Genomic DNA, 25,415 nt, shown 5'->3' on the forward strand with positions numbered 1-25,415 from the left:
TAATGTTGATGCCTCTATATGACCTGTTAAAGAAACAAGACCAAGAGCAAGAAGATGGCTATTTCTGTATAACTATTAGTTATTTTTAAAGGATAAATTCACCTGTAATTGAAAAGGTAATCGTTATTGACTCACCCCTGCATGGATGGATAGTCTGGGTTAAGTTTTGTAGTCCGGAGCTGGAACATTCTCCTAACATCTCAACTTAAATGGGCAAAATAATAATAATAATAATAATGATAATAATAATAATAATAATAATAATAAAATGGTGACAAAATTGTGCTTATTTGGCATAATCTGAGTCTCTGGATGCCCTGAGATCTGATTGATCTGATTGATTTGAAAAAAGTTATCTACATCCTCACTGCTGGTCAAGCCTGCGCACCTCCTTCAGACGGGTTGTGCTACATTAAAGATTTTGGATGAAAGGGTGTAAATGACATGTTTAAAAAATAATAATTGTGCTTTCTGAGATACTTGAATTCACCTGGACAAGCTGTGTGGAGTCCATATCTATTACAGTTGTATAGGAGAGTGCTGCAAAGCTGTTTCGCTGTAAACCTCAAGAAATGTCACGTGGACCACAAAACTTCACCTGACAGTCCGTCGCCACAAGGGCGAGTAGATAATGACTGAGTTTTTAATTCTTGGATGACCCTTTAATGTCTGTCACTGAGTACACAGATTTATCCAGGCTGGATAAGACATTTATGGTGAAGTGTTGAGGAGATGTCCAGAGGTTTCACAGCCTGAGGAAAAAAGATGCTGGTCTAAAACAAAGTTTACTTACTTTCATCATCATCATCTTGTCCATTGGTGCTGCCATAATCAACAAAATCTCCCTTGTAGTGGCTTTGGATGTCAAAAAAAAAACTGTGCATAACAAAAGGATGAAGTGCAATGCAGATGATGATGACAGCGAACATCAAGCTCCATCAGACTTTTATGGGACCACAAGTAATGCATCAGTGTTGATCTCTTACTCACACAAGCTTCAGAATGAGTCATGTGTGGATTGATATCGAGATGGTGGGCTTGGTTCAGCTTGATTCCCTGGTATACTCAGCACCTATGTAAGGCTCAACAACAACAACAGTAGAGGTGCAACCAGTAATCATTTATCATAGATTTGTCTGTTGATTATTTTTGGATGAACAATTAATAGTGTGAGCTCAAAAATCTTTTGCTTGATAATAACATAATCATTCAAGAAGCCGTCCAACTCAAGAGTGTTTTGCTTTTCTCAGGAAACCCCCCCCCCCCACACACACACCACCGGCACCAAATGTCAACAAACCTCAACCACACGTCACTTGAAGTAGCCTGATAGCTGCAGCTCTTTACACGTACTCATGCGTAACACCTCTTAAAACCAGCGCCATTACCGTTTATCTGTGCAAAAAATCTCATGCCTGTGACAATGAACGGAAAAAGCCCCAGTGCAAGCTTGACCACATTTCACACCTTTTAGATGGACTTACTGTACATCAACACTAAACTTTCAATTGAAAAAAAGAAAAAAATCATACCTGTAAATTTCTGTCCGGGGTTAACATTTGAAATACTTGTTGCACATGAGTCTATCTGATCTGACTCAACCAGGAATACTCCATAGTTTAACTCTTAATCACACTGCTGATTCTCGAACCCTGTGGTTTTTGGGGTTGCAGCTGAAAAGTTTGGGAAAACTCCATATAGTGGGGTTCAGTAGGCTAACGGGCTGTAAAGGTAGCGTCTAACTGCAGAAAGAAGTTTTATTGGTGATATATAACTACAGGCTATGGGTTTTCCACACACCAAACTGAGTCATACGCCTTCAGTTTATTGGCTTCTTAATGTCACGTTCACGTTGCGACTTACTGATTATTGCTGTGCACTATTTCATATGCATTCATTTATCGTGTCAAATGATGTGGCAGATTTAGTGTTGGCACGATATCAGATTTCCAATACACGAAACAAGTTCATACAAATTCATTTTGATGATGTTATTGTGATATATATAGAAATCATGGGTAATAAAAACCCATTAGCAGTCAAATCTACCTGAAACTGTTTACTGTGTGTTTTCTCTCTTTTTTAGCAAATAAATGAACCCTCAAAATACGAGTGGAGGGAGGTGGAGAGAGAGGCTCATAACTCTGAAGAAATATACAAAAAGGACAACTACAGCTTGATCGCTACTGAAAAGATAACCTCATGAACGTATAAACACAAGGCTGCTGCCGGATTATTAGCATGATATTGTCATATGTGTTTGATACCAATACGATATCAATGCTTCATTTTTTTATATCACGGTTGTCATGAGTATTACATAATCATGTCACCCCTGATCAGACAAATAAACCCTGAATAGGACTTTTGTGGCTGAGAAACAGGATCCCAACTGTCCTAATGTCTTATGGGTCAAACCTTTGCTGTAACCATGGAGACAAACCACACTGCAGTGTTAGCTGAGCTGATATCTTTTTCTGTCCAACTGTCCCCCTTTAATTCAATCAAGCCTTATCCAATATCAAAATCAATAGCACCCATAACTACAGATCATTAACAGCAGATCTAGGATCTACATTAAATTGTAGCTACCCTGTCATATTTACCAGCCACCTATAGCTGATATTTTTGTTGAGATCTGGACATTTTTCCCTGAGAAATTAACAAAGACGGCGAAAAAAAACAGCCTAATCTCCCGGTGTTAAAGAAAGTTAGAAAAAATGTCTTAATTTTATCTACACCAAGAGCTAATGAGGTCTGTTCTGGGCTGGGACCCATCCTCTGCCCAACGGTTTATGAAATCATAAGAAATGAACCAACAGACAAACACACGCGGACGCAGATGAAAGCATAACCTGTTTGGCCGAGGCAGTCAGGACTCTGAATAACTTCCAATAACTTCCACCGCCGTCAATTTAAATTTTCTTTAGAAGTAAAACTAGACAGAAGTAGAATCTTATCTCCAGGTTCACATGGCAGAGTTTCAGTCTTAGTACCATGATGTCAAATCTTCATTGGCAACCTCGGAAAGAAGCCTTACCGACAGCAGAGACCTTTTCTTGCTTCCAAAGCAATAAAGCAAGAAGTGAATACCTGCGTCTTAATCACGTGTTTGATCATATAACAGGACTCATCATGGTTATATGATGTGTCTGGTGGTTAAACCTTAATTGCTTATTTGCAAATTTCTGCAGAAGTGTTTAAAGCTAAGCCTATGATGAGACTCGAAACAACACCTCAAAAACCAACACCAAGTCACAATTTATGTATTCCACCTACACACGTCACCTGTGCTGTTGGCTTATACGCGCGATGACCAGTCCCTCCTCCTAAAGCCAAGCTAGATGTCTCCACTTTAGTTTTATATATATATATATATAAATACAATTAAATAAAAACACAAGGGACGGATAGCAAATTCAAAAGGGTAAAAAATAGAAAGGAAGGAACAAAAAATTAAATGAACCAGCTACTTTTTTCATTGAAACTTTATTGCTGTTAAGTGATCAACTGTTTCCGTTAGCAATAGAGTAGTATAAGTGGTCTTTCACTTCCTGAACGATTGTAAATGCCTCTGACAATGTTTCTCACCAAGCTAACCACAGTGACATCTGACACTGACGTCAGCAGACGGAGAAGATAAAACCCTGGAGGCACGGGCTGAGCACTGGTCATAATGTTTGCCTCGAGCCTTTTCCTGGCTTTCATATGGGTACAAAATGTTTGGCCTATACAGCATGCTGCAGGCTGTGGGAATCAACAGATGGAGGTAGAAGGACGATGCCGCAACATGTGTCCTCCAGGTAAAAGACATAATTGATCTTTAAAATGATAGATAAAATACGTCAACTTGTTTCATCTAATCAATACTTTGTCTTTATCTTGTAAGCTCAGAAAGTGATTTTATTTGTTTCTGGTTTTGAAGGTGAATTTCTGAAGGAGCTCTACACAGAGCAAAACGGAACTGTCTGTAGCCCCTGTGAGACGGGCTCCTACTCAAGCGAGTATACTATGTTTGGCAAGTGTGAGAAATGCTTGTCATGCCCACAAGGTAAGAATGAAAATAATGATGAGAGGTTTCAATTAAGAAGAGATAGCAGGCCCAGCTCTCTGCCAGGGATGTTGACAGTGCATTTTTACACAGTTGATAAAAAGATAAAAAACACTGTAATCAGATGGAAATCTTGTGGTTAAAGTTCTTGTCCGTCTACAGAATATGTTGAGAAATGTACAGCGACCACAAATGCTAAATGTCGGTGCAGTTCTGGTTTCCTGTGCTCCAACAATGTCTGCTCAAGCTGTGTGGAAAACAAATGTGTCACGGGGGAGAGACCAAACAAGACGGTGATAGGTGAGAGTGGTCATATTTTTTTTTCTAAATGAAGCATCTGGTTTGATTCAATCAACCTCTGTTTTATTTATATGTGGGTGTCATGCGATCTGTCATGGGTAAATGTTAATAAATCTGGGCTGTACATACTAGAAACGTGGGTTGTATTAATGCAGCCAACCCACTTTTTCCTTTAAACCAAGACCACATTATTTATGATTGGTGCAAATAAAAGAGAATAGATGTTTAACAACACATGTAAGAATCTGAAATGTCTAAATATCTAGGTAACACACACACAATATAAGAAGTTTTCTCAAACTGTTGCCAAATACTTTAATACATTAAAGGTCGTATTTTTAAGTAAGTTGACCTTGTCCAATACTGACGCTTTGGGATTGTAGGTCACCATCCCAAAGCATCAATATTGGACGAGTTTGGGAACACAACAATCAACTTTCTTACAAAAAGTCCCATTCACACATAACTGGAAAGGAATGACCCTTTAAAATAAGTAAAAAAGGTACTTTGCACATCTATTTCTTGAACCAGGAGGGCAGGAGAAGGACAAATAGACCAAAGGTTGAAGGCAAACTCATGCACGATGTCTAACCTTACCGCTTATCTGCAATGTTACGGCACTAGACCTTCATCAGGCAAATTCCTTTTTGCAACTTCAAAAATAAGTAAAAAAACATTGAACATTAGGTGTTATAGGTGTGATAAAAAGAAAAAAGTTTGTAAAGTTAGGGAAGTAAAGAATAGAGTGAAGTTTTCCAACGTGTGTTCGGACATCCAAGGAGTGCTGGGTGAATGTGTTTACATTCTGTGACCTGACATTAAACACACTGCTGATCTTTGGGTGCATTTGATAAGAGGAACACCAAACACACTAAATATCACGAGACTGTCAGACATGAGCCGCGGTTTTAGAGCACACTGTGGTTTGACTCGAGTGTGACTACAGGTCTACAGCTATACTATAGCCGCTCTATGAGGCTATACTTAGTCACAGCTGTGCTTGTGAGTTAAATGTTAATGTCAGCATGCTAACATGTACATGCACAAAAACAAAGCTAATGTGCTGAAGCTTGGAAGTTACAAGGTTTACCATGTTCACCAATCTGAGCAGAGGTGGACTCAGGATGTTCAGGGGGCAGGGGTGAAAAAATAAAAGGCTCCACATGTGCACAGGGTGCACCAGCACACAGAAAGTAGTGATATATCTAAAGTGAAGATAGGAGACTTCACATTTTCTCCACTGGAAAGGCACCTTCAAGGCCACTTTATTACATTTCTATTGAAAAGGCACACTTGAGGGCACTTCTATATTTTGCCCACTGGAAGGGCACCCTAGAAGGACTTTCTCTTGTTGTATCTACCATAGGGCCTTTCAAGAGGGCACTTTTGTGGCATTTCTATTGCCCCCCTACACCTGCATCCCCCGAATACAACAGCAAATCTAAGTTTAACATAGGAAATTTGACATTTAGAGAGATAAGGTGATCACTAAAAAGATTACAGTTCACCCTGAGCATGATTTGAATGTGTGTACGGACTTCCATGGAAATCCATCCAATACTGTAATTGTTGAGACACTTGGGCTTCTCAAAAACTGCAACTGTGAAACACTTGATTTGGATTCATCATCTGAGAGCCATGAATTTCTGTGCAAAATATCTAAATCCGTTCTGCAGATTTTGATACATTTGACAGGATAGGTGAAGAAGAGAAGTCAGGGGATCACCAGAGTAGTTAAGATTCATCCTCTGGGAACCATGAATATCCGTACCAAATTCCATGGAAACCAACAGAATAGTTTTTCAAAGATCGTCCCTCATAAGAACAATAAGGAAAAGACAGAAATGTTATCCTTATGTCTGTACAAAACTTTATGGCAATCCAACCAATAGTTGTTGAGACATAGAATTTCAATCTCGACCGGATCTGGAAAAAATGTTTTGCTCTTTCTTTGCAGCCAAATCTTTGGTTGACGGGTTTGAAGAGTACTCATATCACTGTGAGCCCATCTGCCCCGATAACTCATATTATGAGAGGAAAGACGCTGTTTGCAAGCTACGAACACAGTAAGATCCCTAAGACTGCAGCTACAACAATATTTCCACATAAAACACCAAATAATTGTAACTTACACAGTCTCTGGTCAACAGGTGCGCTATAATTGGACTTGCTGAGCTGTTTCCGGGGAACAAAACCCACAACTCCGTTTGTGATCGAGGTGGTACGTAAACATACTGTTTATTGATGTACTGAACACCATGAGAATAATCTTAACTTGACTTTAATTTGATGTTTCACCAGTGAGCTTCATAAACGATGGAGGTATAATTCATATGATCGTTGGCATCGGCTTTGTTCTGGTTTCTCTCACCCTCCTCGTGCTTCTGTCCTATGCCTGTATGAAGAAACTTATAAAGCACAAACCAAGTAAGTGTGCCTTAATGGAAATACATATCAACACATGTTGATTTCATGTTGTGTTTTCTTTTTCTTTTGATCAGTGTAAAAAGTTAATTTGCAGCAGCTGTCACCGCGTTAGCGCCGACATCCACGCGTTCATGCATCCAAATGTACACAACCTCACAAATGTGGCAAAATGGTGTGTGTGTGTGTGTATGTTTCTAAAAAGTTTGACCATGTTGTGTTACTCCAAACTATATTTGATATAGGTCTCTCCCATCGCCACAACCCCTTTTGTGTCTTTTTGGGAAGCGAGCTATAGAGCTGCTGGTCAAGACAACAGAGTGAAAACTTCTAAGAGGAGTGGAAAACTTTCTAGGCATCGTATTTCTCACAATGTGCCCATGCATTGCTGAGAATTGTTGTGCTTTCAGGTGCAAGAAGAGATAACTTGGCCTGATCATTTCCTGCTGATAGAGAGTGGAAAAAGAGAAATGGGTAGAAAACAAGACGGAATCTATCTATCGATCTATCTACCTAGGTTTCTGTCTACCTAAGCAATTCTAAAATGGCATCTAATCGGCTTTTCACTCAGGTCTTTGCATTGTATGTTTTTTAATACAATATATAGCAGTTGTTGATTTTTTTTTGCCACAAAACTGTAAGAAAATAGCTTTTCATTTGTCTCAAATTGGTTTTGATAAATTAAAATTAGAACCAGCACTGAGTGGTGACAGTAAAACATTACACATTAAGTACACATTCACACAACATATACACATTTGTAAATAAACAGCATCCGAAACTGAGGGACATCAGTGGAGATCGATAACTTAAAATTCATGAAATCACAGTCTAGTTGAAATTGAAAGAAAAATGAAATATGAATATGAAGAATATGACATGATAACTTGTTTGTACTTCCCTCTTCTTCAGAAAATAACCCCATCAACGTCGTAGCAGTCTCTGCCAATACCAGTGAGTATCACCTGTCAAAGGAGGAGAGCGGGTGTCAGCTCATCATCCAGGACGAATCCAAGCACAGCGACAGTTTGGGTCACCTAAATCTGGAAAACGTCAGCTTGTTTTGATAACAAGTCTAAGATGACATGAACAGTCTGTTCAAACACAAGCTATGTTATTGATGTAATGGGACAAATAGTCTTACTCAGCATCAGAACACATGTGAATATAGAGATGTGTGTTTGTGAATGAAAAGTACCTGAGATGTCCAGGTGTGAATGTTTGTGTGTTTGAAATATTAAATAGTTAGTTATTGAAGGGTGGGGTTTGACTGTAAAGATTATTTTGTAAATCTTCTAACAAATAAATATCTATTTTTTAGTTTTCCAAACATTCTCAACTTTTTTTTTTTTTTTGGTCATCAGATAATGATAATTAGGGGCAGCTGTCGTAGGTGGATCGGTGGTTCAGTCTGTCCATCCACCACACACTTCCTCCTGATGTGAGTTCTGCTGCCATCTAAAAACAAAAAAAAACAGCCTCTGTGTATTTATTGAAATATTTCACTGCATGCTTTCGAATAATAAACAACAACTGAGCTTTTTAAACCAGGGCACTGATACAAACTCAGAGCACATAAAAAAAACTACCCCTCCTCTTTTCACTCACTGATTATAACACCCAAACTGGGATATCTAATAATTTATGTTCTCTTTTACTGCATCAGCAGGGGGAGGACAGCATGGGTTACTGACCAAACACTCTGTAACAGTGATTACTGTTGGGATATAGAGCTATTTCTCTGAATGACAGGAAATCAACATTATAGGTATGATGAGAAAAGTTTTCAAGATGCTCCCAAATGTATCATCAGCAGGGCCACAACCAGGGTGTATAGAATGAAAAACTTTATTCATGCAGCTTCTCTGGATGAGAACTTTGCCTGATTTGGTTAAAAATGATCAATCAGAATGCTTATGGTGTGATAATTTTTGTGACTTTGTGACACATTTCTTAAAAAGTGAATAACTATTGTAAAATACATGCATTAAAGTCATGTATTATACCAGGTACATTATCCAATTGTACAGTGTATCAGGGTTTCTGCCGGGTCGTAAAAAGTCTAAAATTTGACAATCTCAATTTTAGGCCTTGAAAAGTCTTAAATACTTCCATATTTTGCATATAGGTCTTAATTACATTTAGTTAGGTCTTAAATATGTAAGTTCATTTAGCGCTTTTGTCTTCACCTTTTTTTGTTTTGTTTTGGGGAAATGTGTTGGTGAGATTCACAGTTAGCTCCGTGTGTTGTACTTCTTTGTGAAGTAACCAGGAACTTAAGTGGCATTTTGCCAACAACCTGGTCGGAATTTATCACCACACACTTCGCCAGTTCTGGAAAGACTTTGATAGCGGAATCTGCTACAACTATGAGAAAGTGTAAATTTCACAAGTGTTTGCTTGAACAACCAGAATTCAGTTGGTTAAAAGCCAAAACTAATAATGAATTTGAAGCGCAGTGTACGCTCTGCAAGAGGACCCTCAACTTGGGCACACTTTGTGTGAAAGCGGCACACAAAATTGGAAAAACATCAGTTAGCTTCTAAAAGACTCCAGCAAAGTCACACAATCACACACTTTTGTACGCCTTTGTCACCAGCTTCTTGTCCAAGTTCATTCAGTTCTGCTCGACCCGAACCCTGCGCTGCCTCTGCCGTCTCACATTCAAGCGACATGCGAACCATCTTCGGCTCTAACCCGACACTGAAAGCGGAGGTGCTTTGGATTTTGAACACCGTTGCTAAACATTTTGGCAACAGATTTGGATGTAAAAAGTTGGTTATTTTTTAAAGTACTTCTGGGACCGCACTTTACCTTACTTTTTTGTACTCCGAGTAGGTCTTAAATTTAGTTCAAAATGGTCTTGAAAAGTCTTAAATTTGACTTGTTCTAACCTGCAGAAACCCTGTGTATGAACCAGACATGTGACTTTTGGTTGAAGACCCCTGCAGGTCTCAAGTTTTGCATTGGCCAAGTTTATAGGTGTATTTCCACAGTCTGCCGCTGGGGGCGCTGTCGGGCGCACTTTGGCACACTGATCATATGACAGCCGCCTGCGTCCCACTTCCCTTCTTCCCCGCTGGAAACGCCACAACTGACAGGGAGGGAGAAACAGACACAACCACAAGGGATTTTAAACACCGACCTCAAGATGCTGGCACTAATAAACCGGCTGCTGGACTGGTTCAGGTCTCTGTTTTGGAAGGAGGAGATGGAGCTGACGCTGGTCGGCCTCCAGTACTCGGGAAAAACAACATTTGTAAACGTGATCGCTGTAAGTCTTCAGCTGCTAACTTAGCCAGCCTGCTAGTGTTGTGCTAATACCATTAGCGCTAATAATGGGATAAAGTGCCCGAGCTGGGTCTGTGCGGCTCTGTCTGGTGTTCGGGTCCAGAACAATGTAGTTGTACTCTGCTGGGACGAGCTGAAAACTATGACAGGTGGTTGTTTCTGTGTCAGCAAGTCAGCTGGAGTGACTCTGCTCTGCTGCTGGAGGATCCTCATCGGCTAGCCGCTTCATGTGTTGTGATTGGTTAGCATGCTAAACCCCAAACACACAAGCTTGCTTTGTTGTGACTTCAGATTCAGTCTGTTTCAAACCCTGGGGGGCATTTTACACTGAGTTCAAGGCTGTCTGCGTTTGTCAGCCACCAGGAAGTCAACCTAAATACATGTTGACCATGACAACATGACTCATTACAACACAGTGATGTCAGCTTGTGAAGCTACCTGCAACAAGTGCAGACAGACCTCCACTACAGAGCTCAGATCCTTATTAGGGATGCACGATATGTGGGGAATGTATATTATCACCACTTTTCTGTCAACACATTTGTTTTGATTGACTTGACAGGAGCAGCATTAACTGGACAGACTCACAGTAGGTGGCTGTGTGTGCCACGGCTCGACCGATATGGCTTCTTCAGGCCTGATATTGATTATTAGAAGTCAAGGAGACAGAAAACTGATATTTTCGCACTGATATTTTCTTGCAGTAAAAAAATTAAACTCTTTGTGTCAAGATTTCAAACACCCAGTGATGTAATAAAGTACAGTTCTTATATACGATCTTGAGGTATTTTACTATATTCTTAGTATTTCCATTTTCTGCTGCTTGATGCTTCCTCTCCACTCCGTTTATTTGATATTTCCCCAAAGGGAAATTGGGTGGATGTTGCTGTAGGCGAACATTGTACAAGAGGAGGTTGCTTCAGAGCCAAAGCAGCACATTTGATACCAATAATCGGTAAATGCTGAATATCGTCCCCCAATAGTCGACCTGGGCTGATAATCGGTCTACTCTTAGTTTGTGCCTTGAAAGTTAGTTGACAATCCACCAGTAAACACTTCGCTGACTACATCTGTGCCTTTCTCACCCTCAGGTGTGCATGAACTACAGGTCAGGAACTTGCTTTTAAAATACACAAATGCAACATCATCGGTTATCTTATCATGTATATGCAGAGGAAAAATCCATAGAGTGCATCCCTAAACATTTTTAATCACAAAGACGTAACTGGAGGTGATTTGGAGAGAATAAATAGACACTGGGTCTGCAGTTTTTATTTTTTACCTTGTAGGTTTTTATTTTTTTAAGTAATTGGAAAAATATCAGTTTCTTAGTTGTTGCTGGGGTTGGTGCCTGAATGCAGGTGTCAAGCAGCATAAAAACAGACCGAAAGACAGATTTCTTAAGCACACAAACAAAAATAACTGAGCATTGTTTGCATAAATGTTGCAAACAATTGACTCATTTTGTTATAACTCTCTGACAGGACTCCTTCTGCAGTAGCTTTTGTTGCAAGTATTGCTAAAAGTGCACACACATTTTATGTGCTGTGACCTCCTGTAACTCATGCTTAGGAGAGTGCGTTTCTTTGGCAGGCTGTTTCTCTTGTGCAACGTTTGCTGGGGTTGTTTCTTGTGAAACAATTTGTCATTGGCTAATAACCACATCAGACAGAAACTGAACTTTTTGCAGCATGTTGTGAAAAGTGTGAGAAGTTTCATGACTTTGTTCAGAGTAGTTTTCCCTCACAACATTTTGCACACGTGCCATTTACTCCGTCTGCTCTCCCTGATGACTGATTGGGTTTCACTGTACATCTTGTGGCGGACAGTGAAGAATAAACGTCCTTGAAACCTAATATTGACCACTAATATACATTTAAACTTGTATGTTAACAAAGTCTGCAGGGAACGAACAATGTAAGAGGAAGAGATGTTGCACCTGAGATATGTACCAAACATTTTTACTCCTGTCAGTCTGCTGTCCGTCTTGTTCTGTCCTGTTGTTTCAATCTGTGTGATTGAAAACCCTTTCAACTGGACTGACAGGATTTAAGGTTTAATTTGATACCTGTGGCAGCACCTCTCCACTAGAGCAGAAACAATGAATCGTTTTGTCAACCGATAGAAACATAATTGATGCAACTATTTGTTAAACCGTGTATTGTGCAAGTTGTGTTTTCTGTCAGGAATGCCAAACATCATCTCAGCTTCTCCCTTAAGAAGATTTTTTGCTTTCCTGTGTTTTATATCACTGTTAACTTAATATCTTTATGTTTAAAGACATACATTTGGACTTTAGGGAACCGTGTAAGGAATTTTTACTGAAGAAAATTTAAGTAAAGTGAAAAGAGTGCTTCAGTGAAACATTTACCAGGCAGCAACTTTTCCTACAAATTTTGATGTTAGAAAGTTTTGACCAGAAGTGCCAGTGTCTATTGTGCTTCGTATTTACGTTTTAGAAGAAGGCTATCCAGAAAACTTCACAGTCTGTCAAATCTGATTTCAGTACATGCTGGTCACATTAACCTGACGAAACAGGGCTGGTGTGTGAGGAGGAAGTTGGGTTTGGGGTTGAAACATAAGCCTGATCCTACCTTCACTATAGAGAGATGAAACAAATGGCCCTTGCCGTTAGCCAGTAAAACAGCCAGTGAATGGTTGTAGTGGGGGTGCTTCCTCAGTCATAAGACCACTGCACTCATTTCCACTTAGCTGCGTCAGGTGACTCTTGATAGTCATGTGCTGGGAAATGTGCGTAAAGCAGAGAGTGCATGCTGAGTGTAGGGCAGAGAGAAAGAATATAAACAGCTTGTTAGTTTTGGTGGAGACAGTGAAGGGGAATGCCGCTAATTGTTCATGCAGATTGTTCCTCCTACATCGGTTCTGCAAAAATGAGAATTCACTTGAAGTCTGAACATATTCTGCGGTAGAATGATTTAGTCTGTCTGGTTTTTTTTTTTTGCTTTTTACGAATACATTCCCACAGATCTGGACCTTATGTATCCATTATTGCAGCATGTTGTTTTTGTTTACTAGTTTCTACACTGTTTAAACCTTAAATAGTGCATACTCAAGCTACTGCACAGCCTCTTTATTTGTTTAAAGCTCCTGTTTGTAAGATGGTAAAACTGACGCTTTGGGTTTCCCAACTTGTCAGATACTGACGCTTTAGGATTGTAGGTCGGGTCGGCCACCATCTGAAACCGTCAGTATCTGATGAGTTGGGAAACCCAAAGCGTCAGTTTTACATCTTACAAACAGGAGCTTTAAGCTTAATAAAAGTATGTAAAAGTATCAAAGATCCCTTGGAGCATGTCATAGTTTTATTACATTTTTGCTATTATAGCAATATTATGTACTTTTCTGAATCTTAAACTAACAGCTTAAAACAGCTTAAAAGTCATTTTGATGGTACAGTGTCTTCTACAGGGTGAATGGTGTCTCTGTCTCAAATGTTTGACGTTTTTGCTTGAAAAATGACTGAAACAACGAATCAACTGGTTGTTGCAGATCTGATCCCAAAACACACAAGTTATCAAATCACACAGTTTAATAAAAAATGACCTCTACTTGTATCTTTCCTTCCAGTCTGGGCATTTCAGTGAAGACATGATCCCTACAGTCGGGTTCAATATGAGGAAGGTCACCAAAGGAAACGTCACCATCAAGGTATTTTAATTGGGAACACTAATTAGTGGACTGAAACCAGCACTTTGGCTGTACAGGGGGGTAATAATTGCATTGTTAATGACATTTGCAATGGGAATGTCACATGATGATGTGTCTTTAATTCTGTAGATCTGGGACATAGGAGGGCAGCCAAGGTTCAGGAGCATGTGGGAGCGCTACTGTCGGGGAGTCAATGCAATCGTGTGAGTGTTCGAGTTTCAGTTTACAAGTTTTTCCGAAAAAACAACTGAGAGGAAATGCAACAATACTGCAACTGTTAACACACATTTTACTAACTGTTTCTGTTTTCCGCATGTGTAGGTACATGGTTGATGCAGCAGATCGAGAAAAGGTGGAGGCATCTAGAAACGAGCTTCATAATTTATTAGACAAACCTCAGTTGCAAGGAATTCCTGTGAGTGTTTTCCTGAAACCAGTTTGCTTTCCGCGGTCATGCAGCATGATTACTTGCAGAAGTTGCGGATGTCAGTTTGTAACGTGTTTTTTTTTCAGGTTTTGGTTCTCGGTAACAAAAGGGATCTCCCCACTGCTCTAGATGAAAAGCAGCTCATTGAGAAAATGTAAGTACTAAAACTGGTGAAAATACCCTAATGAGCTGCATACCTTTTCCGTAATGAAAAATGCTCTGATTATTCTTTTAAAGAGTTTTAGTGGAAGTAATAATGAGGATGCAATATTTGTATATTATTTTTAAAAAATGTCCTTAGATGTTAAATCAGGACCATTTCCTCTTTCAAAGTCTTTGTCAACACTGTAGCTGTGTTAAGTTGTGGTTGACTATAAAGACCTGGCTCCCCCTGCTGTCAAGTAAGAAACCTGCTGAGAGTCGAGCTCATACCTTAAATTGTGTCCTAGGAGCTGCAAATGAATGAGACTGATGATCAGTTTGAATGCATACTTATATGTATTTATTTATTTCTTCGTGTACCTTCGTCCCTTCAAAGGAATCTTGCGGCCATTCAGGACAGAGAGATATGCTGCTACTCGATTTCCTGCAAAGAGAAAGACAACATTGGTGAGTTGCAGTCAATGACCGCGTTATCATTTTGTGTTGACTCAGGGGCCCAGATCTCCACTGGGGATGTTTGAAAAATCCAGTTTTTGCCCACTCCACTTACCGTTTCAGTTTTACTCTCCAGTACCTCTCTAAACAGCGTTATCTTAATGTCCAGCCCCAAAAATTCAAATGAGAGAAGAGATGAGCTGATAAAATGTTGTTAAATTAATCAGAATTCCTTTGATTGTTTACAACATGCTTGCAATTATAAGTTCGAAGGGCTACTGCGTAGATTTTACACAGGAGGTTCAGTTTAATCGTCTTGAGGAGTTTTTAATGTCTTATGTGGCTAAGGGAAAGCTTTCCAAGGTGAAACAATTAACTGTATTGATGTACTGAAAATGTTGTTGAGTTGTATTATGGGACTTTATTGGGGTTCACCTGTACTGGAAACTTTAAGTCAGGATATCTCTGTATGTGTTGCTTAGATCTGTCTCTTATGATCACCCTAACTTAATGAAGGTACAATACTAAATTGTATTGGTAACAGGCAACATACAGGTTTGGCCAGTATGCAGCCTTAGAAGAAGACTGCAGGTATGGAGGACTAAATCTGTCACAATCAGAAATCAATTAAATAATATATAAATGGCTCAAAAGATAATATTCATTTATTTATTGAGCCATTTATATATTTGGTAATTTAACTCTGATTTTGGCAGGTTCAGATGTCCATATGTATGCAGCTAGTGCTTGGGCCTAACCTACTTTACATGCTTTGTGCAATAACTACATTGTTTATTTATTTATTTTTTATTCAGAACATCTAGGTTCAACTGGGGTGCTATGTGCCTAAATGGCATGTAATCATGTTGTTTGTTGTTAGTGAGTTAGCAACGCTTGAATCGAAAAGCAGTTTGTCGGGCTGACTCGGCCTGTTTCTTTGATTCCAGATATCACACTTCAGTGGCTCATCCAGCACTCGAAATCCAGGAGGAGCTGAAAATGCAGGAGTGGTTCTCCAGCTGTATTCGCCATGTTACTGTCATGCCACACCCCCATCACTCTGTGATGATGTACAGTCTCCAACTCACATGCTGCACTGTCCTGCTCATGTCACACAGTTTTGTTTCCCCTTTTCACATTGTGATTTTGTCACAAACCCTGAGAATGCACTACTAAAAAATGTGATTCCAAATTTACGGAATGCAATTGGCATTATACGTCCTGTAAAGCTTTCCTTTAACTTGGAGTAAGAAACTGCTTCCGGATTTACCTTGCATCACTCAGGCATTACCCAGTTAATCCTACCCAGTGGTTTATAACACTAATCTTGGGTATACAACAACGACACAGTTCTTAAAGGAGGGTTGATTCTGTCGAAAAGGCCTCGCATATAGAAAAGATGTTCTTCACACAGTCGGTTACGATGCCAGGAGATGCCCGACGTTGGCGTGCAGGTTTTCCCATTTGCGTTGAGCTCTACTCTGATTGTCACCTTTCGCTTGATCAGGTCTTCTGTTTTCAAGGAAACGTCAGTTATTTTAGAAAAATTGTGCAATTAAGCAAGTCAATTTAAGCAGGTCTGTACAAAAAATATCAAGCTGGTATGATTTTTACTGATGTGCAATGTGCGTGTATGAATATATGATTCTATTTAAAGTCTGAATGTACTAAAAAGTAAAGGTGTACAGGATCGTGTGGTTCATACGGGCCTCTGTTTGTAAGCAGCCTCAGTGGAATGATGTCCTTTGCGCTGCCTCGAGGCTGAGACAGCGGCAGAACTCAAAGTGCCTTGTGCAATGTCTCTCACCTCTGAAGCAAAGCAGTGTGCAAGGTGTGCCTACCTGGGTAGAGTTAAAAAAAAGAAAACACCACTTCAATATATTCAAGAAATAAAAAGGCATGCTTTTTAATTTAGACAATGTCCTGTCATTTGTACTATATCATTCTATACTGACGTGTAAAGAGAAAGGATTAGTATGGGATTGCACAATTAATTGAAATGCCATCTAGTCAGTTTTGAACTTTAACTAAGTTAAAGAGAGAGATATAGGCACAAATTAATTAAAATCTCTCACTGTCTAATAAGCCATTGATTCTGCAGTGATGGGTTTTGTAATCCCTCTTTCTTGCAAGGATGTGTGAGAATGTTTTAACGTACTACTGCTGAGGGAGGAAAATGTCTCTGTTCACTTGGAACCTGAGTTGAAGGCATGCGTGAATGAGATGATTTAGTGAAGCACTTGGTTACATTTACACAAGTGAGATGTGAAAACTTGTATCTTGACACCTTCAGCCTACATACACTGAGAATGGACTTCTGGGGGAAGTAGGATACATTTTTTTGATCAACAGTTAACAATCACCATCATTAATGAGTGTGAAATTCAAAGTTAATTAAACTTGATTTAATTATTTAATTATCAAACAACAAAAACATATTAACCATTTTTTGAGCAATTGTTTATTGTAAAGATGAACTGATGTTTACAACCTTTACAGTTGCCTCATAAGTGGTTATAAAGCATTTATTTTAGTTTACACTGAAATATCTATTAACTAAGTTGAATTAACAATACATTTACTATTTCTTAATCTGGATTATTTTAAAGTATAACCAATTTGTGAAGAGAGAATAGAACCTGGATTTTCTAATTTAAAGACATTTTAAGATTTTATTTTAACAAAACTAAATATGCAATTAGTTGCTAATTAATTGATGCTGGCGCTGCCTTTGCTTGAGGTGTGAAGGTCACATGATCTAATTTTCTAACAACCATGCCCATTTTTTTCCATTAATGGTTTATACCTATTCTGCACAGCTAACTAGAGAATAACTGAGAAGCTGACACCAAATGCACATTGCTGGCTGTGAAAACTTTGAATAATGTCCACAATATCTAAAAACTGAAATAATGCAGGGTTTGTTGAAAAGCTAAGGCCAAACTGAATTGGTGGCTCTAATTTATTTGAAGTTTCGTATAAAGAGAATGACGCTTCCTAATAGTTGGGTGAGAATGAAGCATTACAATTAGAATATGAGCTTTGAAACAAACTGCAATGCTTGCTTGAAATTGTGTCGAAAAGCAGTTGACGGAATGTGAAGAGATGTTACAGATGAGATGAGAAGGAATCAAATACTCTGAATCGGACTGAGAAATTCAATAAATCTAAATATATCCGTGATTGGGAACATTTCAATATTTGAATGGAGTTTCTGGCTTGAATGAATGAAAAGATAATAGTTAAATATAATTAAAATGTTGGGAACTATACTGTGTTTGTGTTTTTGTGCATGTGAGTTTGTGCTTAAGCATGGCTGTGCATGTGTGTGTCTGTACATATGTGGTCATGCATGCTTACATGTGCATATATTGACTGTGTGTGTGTGTGTGTGTGTGTGTGTTTATTAAACTGACTCATCAATAAATCTGTCTCTCCCTCTGTTGGCCCAGTTGATCTTGGTTGCCATGGTGATGGTAACCAGGTTGGTTGTGATAACGGACTGTGAGAGTTGATGTGACAGTTGATAGTGACCCCCACTACATCCCCAACTCATGTCGAGTACACCACTGCTAATGGCTAATGGCTAATGGCTTGCTACACGGCTCACAGCCCAATAAAATAAGCACCAGACAGTGAAGTCCACTCATTAGTGAGAAATTGTTACAGATGCCTGTTGACATCTCCACTTTCTCCCTTTCACTTCAACTGAAAAGAAAGAAAAGAAAAGGCCAAGGCATTCAAGGTTGCCAAGGCAACTTATCAGTTTTCATGCGAATCATATTGATACTTGAAAACTACATATTTGAATATCTGCTTGATGAACTTATACTACTTAAACTAACTTACTGACAAACAAACAATCCTGAAGAAAACCACTGAAAGAGACAAGAAATGGGCGACACTGAAGAAATCCAACCGAGGTAATCTAATCTTGAGTGTTAATATTAATTAATGAATATTTATTTTTTGATTTATTGATGTGGCTGTTGGAACAAAACAAATCTGCTATGCGACAACTGGGGAAAGATGTAGGAGAGAGCGAGAGAGAGAGATAGAGAGTTTCTATGATAAATTTTATCTGTAATGTCTTCCCAACTGTAAACAACACATGTACTTTGTTGTGATTGTGAGGGGGAAAAGTTTGAATAAGGAGATATTTCTGAAAAGTACTAGCAAAGATTGAAATGTTAGGCTAGTTATTAACAACCCAGTTTCTGGTCAAATGAAACATGTGCATTTAACTTACTTAATATCTGAGCAAAAATGATATCCACAAAATGACATGGCTTTATCAGATTCCCCCTTTTTTAATATCTTCAGCAATATTTGAAAACATAACTGATTACTAGAGAAAACTTGAAATGCATAAATCATAAATTGGCTTCAATTATTGGATTATTTAGACATTTCATATTTACTGCAGCTGTTTAGCACACCCCAAAAGTGTTTGTTGCTGTGAATCTTTGTCTATCTTTCTATTTCTATTAAATTCTTTGTTTTGCTATATTTTTACGACATATTTTATTGTCTGATTATGTGTTTTTCTATACTGTGAAGTACTGCAGGCATTATAGCATTCTTGTATTACATGTATTAATTGGATTTATTTTCATTAAATTTAAAGGGATTTATCTGTTTATAGGCCCTTGTTGCACCAGAAATCTGACAGTAAAATGCAGTCCGATCAAAGTAAAATATGCAACAGTTTAGGAGACCTGAATGTACTTTATGTATGAAACCAAATTTTACTTTACACATCAACATATATGTTGATCCTATAAAACTACAAGCATTGTATGGAATTGTATTGAAATTAATATGTTGGTTTTTTTTGGCCTTTGAAATCAAAATGAATTTATAGACTAATTTGATAGTTTATTTTTTACCTGGCGGTTTGATTTAAAGCAGCCTGTCTTGATCCCTTTCTTCCTCTTCTACAGACAAGACATGGCTGACCCAGAATATATCCAATTGAGGTAATGTAATCAGGAGTGTTGACACAATTCATAGATATTGTTTCTGATCAAAAAATGTAGCTGGAGGAAGAAAAAATCCAGATGTGAATTTTGGGCGTTAATATTGACCAACTATATGAGCACGTCATGTAGAGTTAGGTTAGTAGGTAATGATCTGGGAGAGAGAGTTTCCATTCAAAATTGTACACAGGTCTTACTTCCCTGTTAAGGCTAATATCTATATTACATATTAAACAACAGATGCACATTTTGCGTTTGTGAGGAACTATTAAGCTTAAGCCTTTTTTTCCTCTCATAGTGTTTCAGATCAAAATCAGCTTGAGGAACAAGACAGAACTGCCTCAGAAGCTGTACAAAAAAATGACCGAGAAGAGAGACAAAACAACTGCATGAAGAGACTGCGATCCATCTGCCTTGCCGTGCTGATTGGAGTTCTAATGATGCTCCTCTGTGTTGTGTCCGGCTACCTCTTCATCCAGATGCTAAAAGAGCAAAGTCTGACAGCTGAGTACCAGCACATGCTAGAGGAGCTTCAAACAGAGAACAGCCAACTGATGCAACTCCTGAATTCTACTCCTCTGAGCTCCAGTGAGCTGTCTGCTGAAGAGACCAAGCTGAGCCTGCTCCTTAAAAAGACATTGCTTGAAAAAACCCAGGTGGAAGAGGAGAAGAAACAGTTGGCTACTCTTTTACAGTCAACCGAAGAGCGCTGCAACCAACTAGATGCACAGATCGATGCACTGTACAAGCATGTGAACACAACGCAGCGCTTCATCAACATGGCGTCTGCAGAGAGCAAACATTGGCGCCAGATTTTTGATAGGGGAGAGAAAACCAACATGCAGCTGAAAGAATCAATTAAACGACAGGAATCAATCCTGTTCACCAGCAAGCTGTCCTTCCTCTGGGGATTCTGCAACAGGAGCACTCTGCAGTGTTCACGCTGCCCGACCGGCTGGATCGAGCATGCGTCCCGCTGCTTCTTCTTGTCCAAAGAGCCAGAAGACTGGGAAAAGGCTCGCAGGCAGTGTCTCAAGATGGGGGCTGACATGGCTGTGGTTCAGAATGCCGAAGACCAGGCATTCTTGACAAACATGACTTTACATTTTGTGCAGCAGCACCCTGGGGAGGAGTTTCGTTCTGCGTGGATTGGGTTGCAGGACATGGCAATGGAGGGCCACTTCTTCTGGGTCACTGGCCAAAGAATCCATCCACATGTGACTTATTGGAGGAGTGGTGAGCCAGACAACGGCATGGCCTCCCGGGACAAAAGCCCAGATGGACAGGACTGTGTTACAATTGTCCTTCCTACAAGCAGTGAGAAGCAGGATTGGTTAAACTCATGGGATGACATCATTTGTGCTGGCAAACGGCACTTCCTGTGTGAAACCACACCTCTCAGTTTGACATGACATGACATGAAAAAGGGTGGAACTGCCAAATCAGAACTGTTTTTCCACCATGTATATAGTTTATTCCTGCACTTTTACTAATTTTTTTTATAATAAATATTCAACTTCCTCTGATTCTACTGTTTTTGTCTAATGCAATACACACTTTCACAATACACACTGACTGACATTTATTTCATTAATGCGAAGAAACATTGGGAACTGGGAATAAATGATGTTCTGGTGAAGCTATTGTGTAGTAGAATTTGATGTCCTAAATAAAATGGTAATATCACATTAAAAAGGAGATTCAATGTGGTATTGATAAATCAATATCAATGAGATATTGATTAACATATGTTAAGTATGTGAATATATATTAACATGTTAAGTAATATTTTAAGAATTTTAATATTTTCAATATTAATGATATCGTAATAAAAACTGACTGATATTTATTTTTTCTATAACTGAATGAACAAGCTGTTCTCAGACGATAATAAGGTTCTCAGAACAGTGTTTGAAGCCAGAAACAGTATTAAATTAAGTTGTCCTTTGAGGCCAGTTTGTTTATTCAGTCATGAAACAATATTTTTTACATTTATTTTGTTCAGGTTTAATAATAGTCAATGGAGATCTTAAAATGTCTTCTCCAGAACTACACAGTGCACCTTTAAAGTCAAAATAAAGCAAAACTCAATCAACATTAATAATGATTAAAGCTACAAACAGCGATGAACAGGCCCTCGCAATCCACTTGCGTCGGGGCATGCTGCAGGCAGGGCATATTGCCTACTACGTCCCATTGCTGATTATTGTGTACACATCTCTTAACTGGACGTGTTTCAGACAGTGCAGGAAGCGGTTAAATGGCCTTTCCTGTGTCAAACATGTGGCGCTTTGACTATGACTGTATATTGGCCTATGTCTTCAGGGCTGGACTCCTATCAAACATGTGAAGTTTGGTCCAGATCGGAACGAGGAAATAATTCCTTCATAATTAATTGGTCTGCTCCTGCTGGTATTAAATAATGTACGCTGGAGTCGAAAGAACTCCCTGCAATCTACATAAAGAACAAATAATGAGAGGACTACACTGTGTGACCTTACAGACACTTAAAAAGAGGTTTGCAACCATGAGCAACGCACCACTGTCTTCTGGTGGTGAATGCCTGATTGTACAATCAAAAGTGAAGGCAGTCAAGCTTTTCTTTCATCATTTAGCAATAAGGTGCTTAAAAGAGTATGGTAACTGACAGCAGATTTGAGGGTTTTGTGATCAGAAAAGCAAAGACATTCCAGAGCTCTCGGATGTAAACAGCATGGCTGATCTAGCATTTGCTGTTGATGTGACTGCACTATTGAATTAACTAAACACAAAACTGCAAGGCAATGGCCTATAAGCACATGAAATGCACAGAGCGGTGAAGGCTTTCAAGTTGCAGTTTCTCTCACGCTGGAGGGTAACACTGTCACCCACATGTATCCACTGAAACAAGCCACACCAACAACTGATCACCTCTGCAGGTACTCATCCATGTTAATGACACTGCATGGTAAGGTTTCAAGGTGATTTCAAGACTTCAAAACAGGCAGTAAGACTACAAACAAAAAGATGGTAACACTTTGTAGCAAGTTAATTGCTCTTCAAATAGTGACATAATGTTGGCATTTTGTCTGCCTGACTTTTTCATGTGCTAAGAAAAAGTGAGAAAAGCTAATTGTGTCGTTAGACTACAAACAGAATAGTAATAGCATGTTATAAAGTTAAGTAATGCTGGTCTTGCTGGTGTTCACAATAGCTTCTGTGGATGTAGATCAAATCGTGACATAATTGTATTTTGTACTATGTGTGCGTTGGTTGTCTCAAGTTGTAATCCTAACATAATGTACTCTTAGCAGGGACAGCTTGTGTTAAAGTGCCTTTCTATTTCCCGGCCTTTTCTGCTGTTAGCGTGCGTTCAGGGACCTCTGATGTTGCAGGATTGGTTGAGGTAAACAACGTGAGTTTTGTTTCAGAAAGGCTTTGTTGTGTGGCATCATGTCATACTTGGTAACTAAGTCTTTCGCCATTAATGGAGTAACATGTGTGATTCGGCGTACTACAGTGAGGCGGCATAAGCTAGTAGTAATTATAATGTAGTAGAAGTTAACAGAAATGATCAATCGAGGCTTATGTTACATCCAAAGCAATAAGCATAGAACGTGACGTGAATGCGCAATCGTGGTTACCTGGCCTCTTCTGTTACCGTGGTTACACGCAAGCAGTATTCTGTTACCGTGGTTACACGCGGGCTGGGTGCGGAGTGACTCTGATGGCAGGATGCAGCGCGTCACAGAGGAGGAGGGACCGGGAAAGCCGATTTAGATTGGTCCAGAGATTGGTCCTCGACTGTAGCGAGCTCTGATTGGTTGTTCTGGAAAGACACAACGGTCAAGTAGCCAGTTTTGGCAACGGACTTCTAGTAGCGCCATTTCGTCTTATCAGGCAAAAGGTAGGTCATCTAGTGTCACTCACCTGTTAAATACACCAAATATGATGATTATATACGTAAACAACAAGCACAGTTATTGCTGGCACGGATATAAGTCAAGTTAGGGATTTGAGCATGCCGGCATTGTAGTGAAAGGAGGTGAGGTGTAGGAGGTTGTAATTTCAGGCTGGTTAGCTAGTTGGGTTAATGGCGGCGAAAAGCTGCAAACGTTAGAGTCGGGTGAATATGTAAAATAAAACGTGCATGTTACAAGTAAATGAAAAAGGTGTTGTTAGTGCTGTGATTGACAGCTATGTAATGATTGTGAATGTGTTCTGTGTTTCTAGAGTATTGATAATGTCGACCCCGGGTTCCCCCGCGAAATCTGACACTATTGATGATCCCGAAGTCATCGCTTTGAGAACGGGTATACAACTGCTTTCTGTAAGTATATAATCTGGCGGTGCAAATCCAGAGCATTTAAGAATATTACTGATATGTCCGTAGCACCCATACACCGTTTGTGAAGTAGCTGTCTGACAAGCGCCTGCACAGTGTCATCATAAACATGTAGACATCTCATGTTGCGGGAATCCTCGTTGTCCTGCTGTGTCAACTATACTGTAAGTGAGCGACTAACGGTGTTAATGTGATGATACATGACAGTAAAGATTCCAGCAGTGTTTATGTTGTGTATGTTGCAGTATTTCTGCCCAGACGCAGCCATGACTGCGCAGGAATGTGATGATACAGCTGTGCGTTTAGTTCGGCAGACCAGGGCTGCATTAAATGAAGCAGCCTGGCTGCGGACGGTCATTGCGCAACAGAAAGGCACAATCAAGGAGTTGCAAGAAGATTTGGAGCAGTTGGAGCAACAGGTGCAGCTTGTGACAGCTGGTAAGTTGAGTTACTGTGTTAGTCAGCAGTATAAGAAAATGGAAAGCCAGTGTGGGAAAAGCCCCAACAGTTCATGTAACATTGTGGTGATTGTGGCTATCTGCAGATGTCAGTGATGAGGATCTGCGTGCTGTCCTGATCAAGGGGGAGCAGCAGCAGATGTGCTCACAGGGTTCTGATGGTGAGTTGTAAGAGTACTGTTTGTAAGAAATATTCTCTGTGTTTATATGTCAGTGGAGTAGAAGTGTAATAACTGATTTGTCTTTGTTGTTTGTTGTGTGTTATAGGAGGAGAAGATGTAGCTGAGACAACTGGTGGAGAGCGGGTGTGAGGCAGGTTGCCTGCTGGTGTGAATAACGTATAATAAAAGTTTGGTGAAATCTTGACATACGTGTGTCTCCTTTTGTATGAGTGTTACGGGGCTATGCTGGTAGAAATTGCCATAATTCGTCACACAGAGGTGATGTCTATGTAAATATTATCAGTAACCAGGTGAAGGGACAGGCACACAGCTGGTGAGCAACCCACAGCCAATGACAGCACTGCATTTTAGACAGTGAAACAAGTGAGACATATGGCAGTTTCAAAGAGTAGGTGACCATATGCACGAGGAGGGCGTCTGCTGGGTGGGGAGGGTGAATTGCATGGGGCTGGGCGAAGTATGGTGGCACATGATTAACATAGTGCCCAAACTGGGCTAGACCGCCTTCAATTACCTGGTGTTAGGCAAACATAGAGCTCCAGGGATTCGGCGACACCCAGAATCAGCATATACAGTATCTCACCAAAGTGAGTACACTCCTCAATATTATATAATTTTTAATGGGACAACACTGAAGAAATGACACTTTGCTACAATGTAAAGTAGTGAGTGTACAGCTTGTATAATAGTGTACATTTACTTTTCTCACAAAA

At 39.5% G+C, this 25,415-nt stretch overlaps 3 protein-coding genes across 5 annotated transcripts; all 3 read left to right on the plus strand.

Moving 5' to 3' along the window:
• Positions 1–3,693: 3,693 nt before the first annotated feature.
• tnfrsf18 (tumor necrosis factor receptor superfamily, member 18) lies at positions 3,694–8,105 on the plus strand. The gene is made up of 7 exons (XM_030419036.1): positions 3,694–3,803; positions 3,926–4,051; positions 4,214–4,351; positions 6,309–6,417; positions 6,502–6,572; positions 6,653–6,778; positions 7,688–8,105. Exons 1-7 carry the CDS (start codon positions 3,764–3,766, stop codon positions 7,840–7,842), a joined length of 765 nt encoding a protein of 254 aa, XP_030274896.1. The 5' UTR covers positions 3,694–3,763; the 3' UTR covers positions 7,843–8,105.
• Positions 8,106–9,780: 1,675 nt separating this feature from the next.
• arl8ba (ADP-ribosylation factor-like 8Ba) lies at positions 9,781–16,673 on the plus strand. The gene is made up of 7 exons (XM_030421222.1): positions 9,781–10,049; positions 13,655–13,735; positions 13,865–13,938; positions 14,057–14,150; positions 14,249–14,316; positions 14,701–14,771; positions 15,707–16,673. Exons 1-7 carry the CDS (start codon positions 9,927–9,929, stop codon positions 15,754–15,756), a joined length of 561 nt encoding a protein of 186 aa, XP_030277082.1. The 5' UTR covers positions 9,781–9,926; the 3' UTR covers positions 15,757–16,673.
• A 139-nt stretch (positions 16,674–16,812) lies between these two features.
• On the plus strand, positions 16,813–24,886 carry LOC115583941 (uncharacterized). Of its 3 annotated transcripts, XR_003984455.1 has the most exons (7): positions 16,813–18,682; positions 19,703–19,738; positions 20,037–23,624; positions 23,951–24,047; positions 24,308–24,500; positions 24,607–24,681; positions 24,788–24,886. XR_003984455.1 is itself a non-coding variant. In XM_030421220.1 (4 exons), exons 1-4 carry the CDS (start codon positions 24,185–24,187, stop codon positions 24,829–24,831), a joined length of 354 nt encoding a protein of 117 aa, XP_030277080.1. In that variant the 5' UTR covers positions 24,078–24,184; the 3' UTR covers positions 24,832–24,886. The 3 variants fall into 3 exon arrangements, 1 of the variants encoding a protein (XP_030277080.1); XR_003984456.1 differs by lacking the exon at positions 19,703–19,738; XM_030421220.1 differs by lacking the exons at positions 16,813–18,682; positions 19,703–19,738; positions 20,037–23,624; positions 23,951–24,047 and adding an exon at positions 24,078–24,226.
• Positions 24,887–25,415: the final 529 nt, after the last annotated feature.

This window comes from Sparus aurata, chromosome 6 (assembly GCF_900880675.1).
Source record: "Sparus aurata chromosome 6, fSpaAur1.1, whole genome shotgun sequence".
Taxonomy (NCBI): Eukaryota; Metazoa; Chordata; class Actinopteri; order Spariformes; family Sparidae; genus Sparus; species Sparus aurata.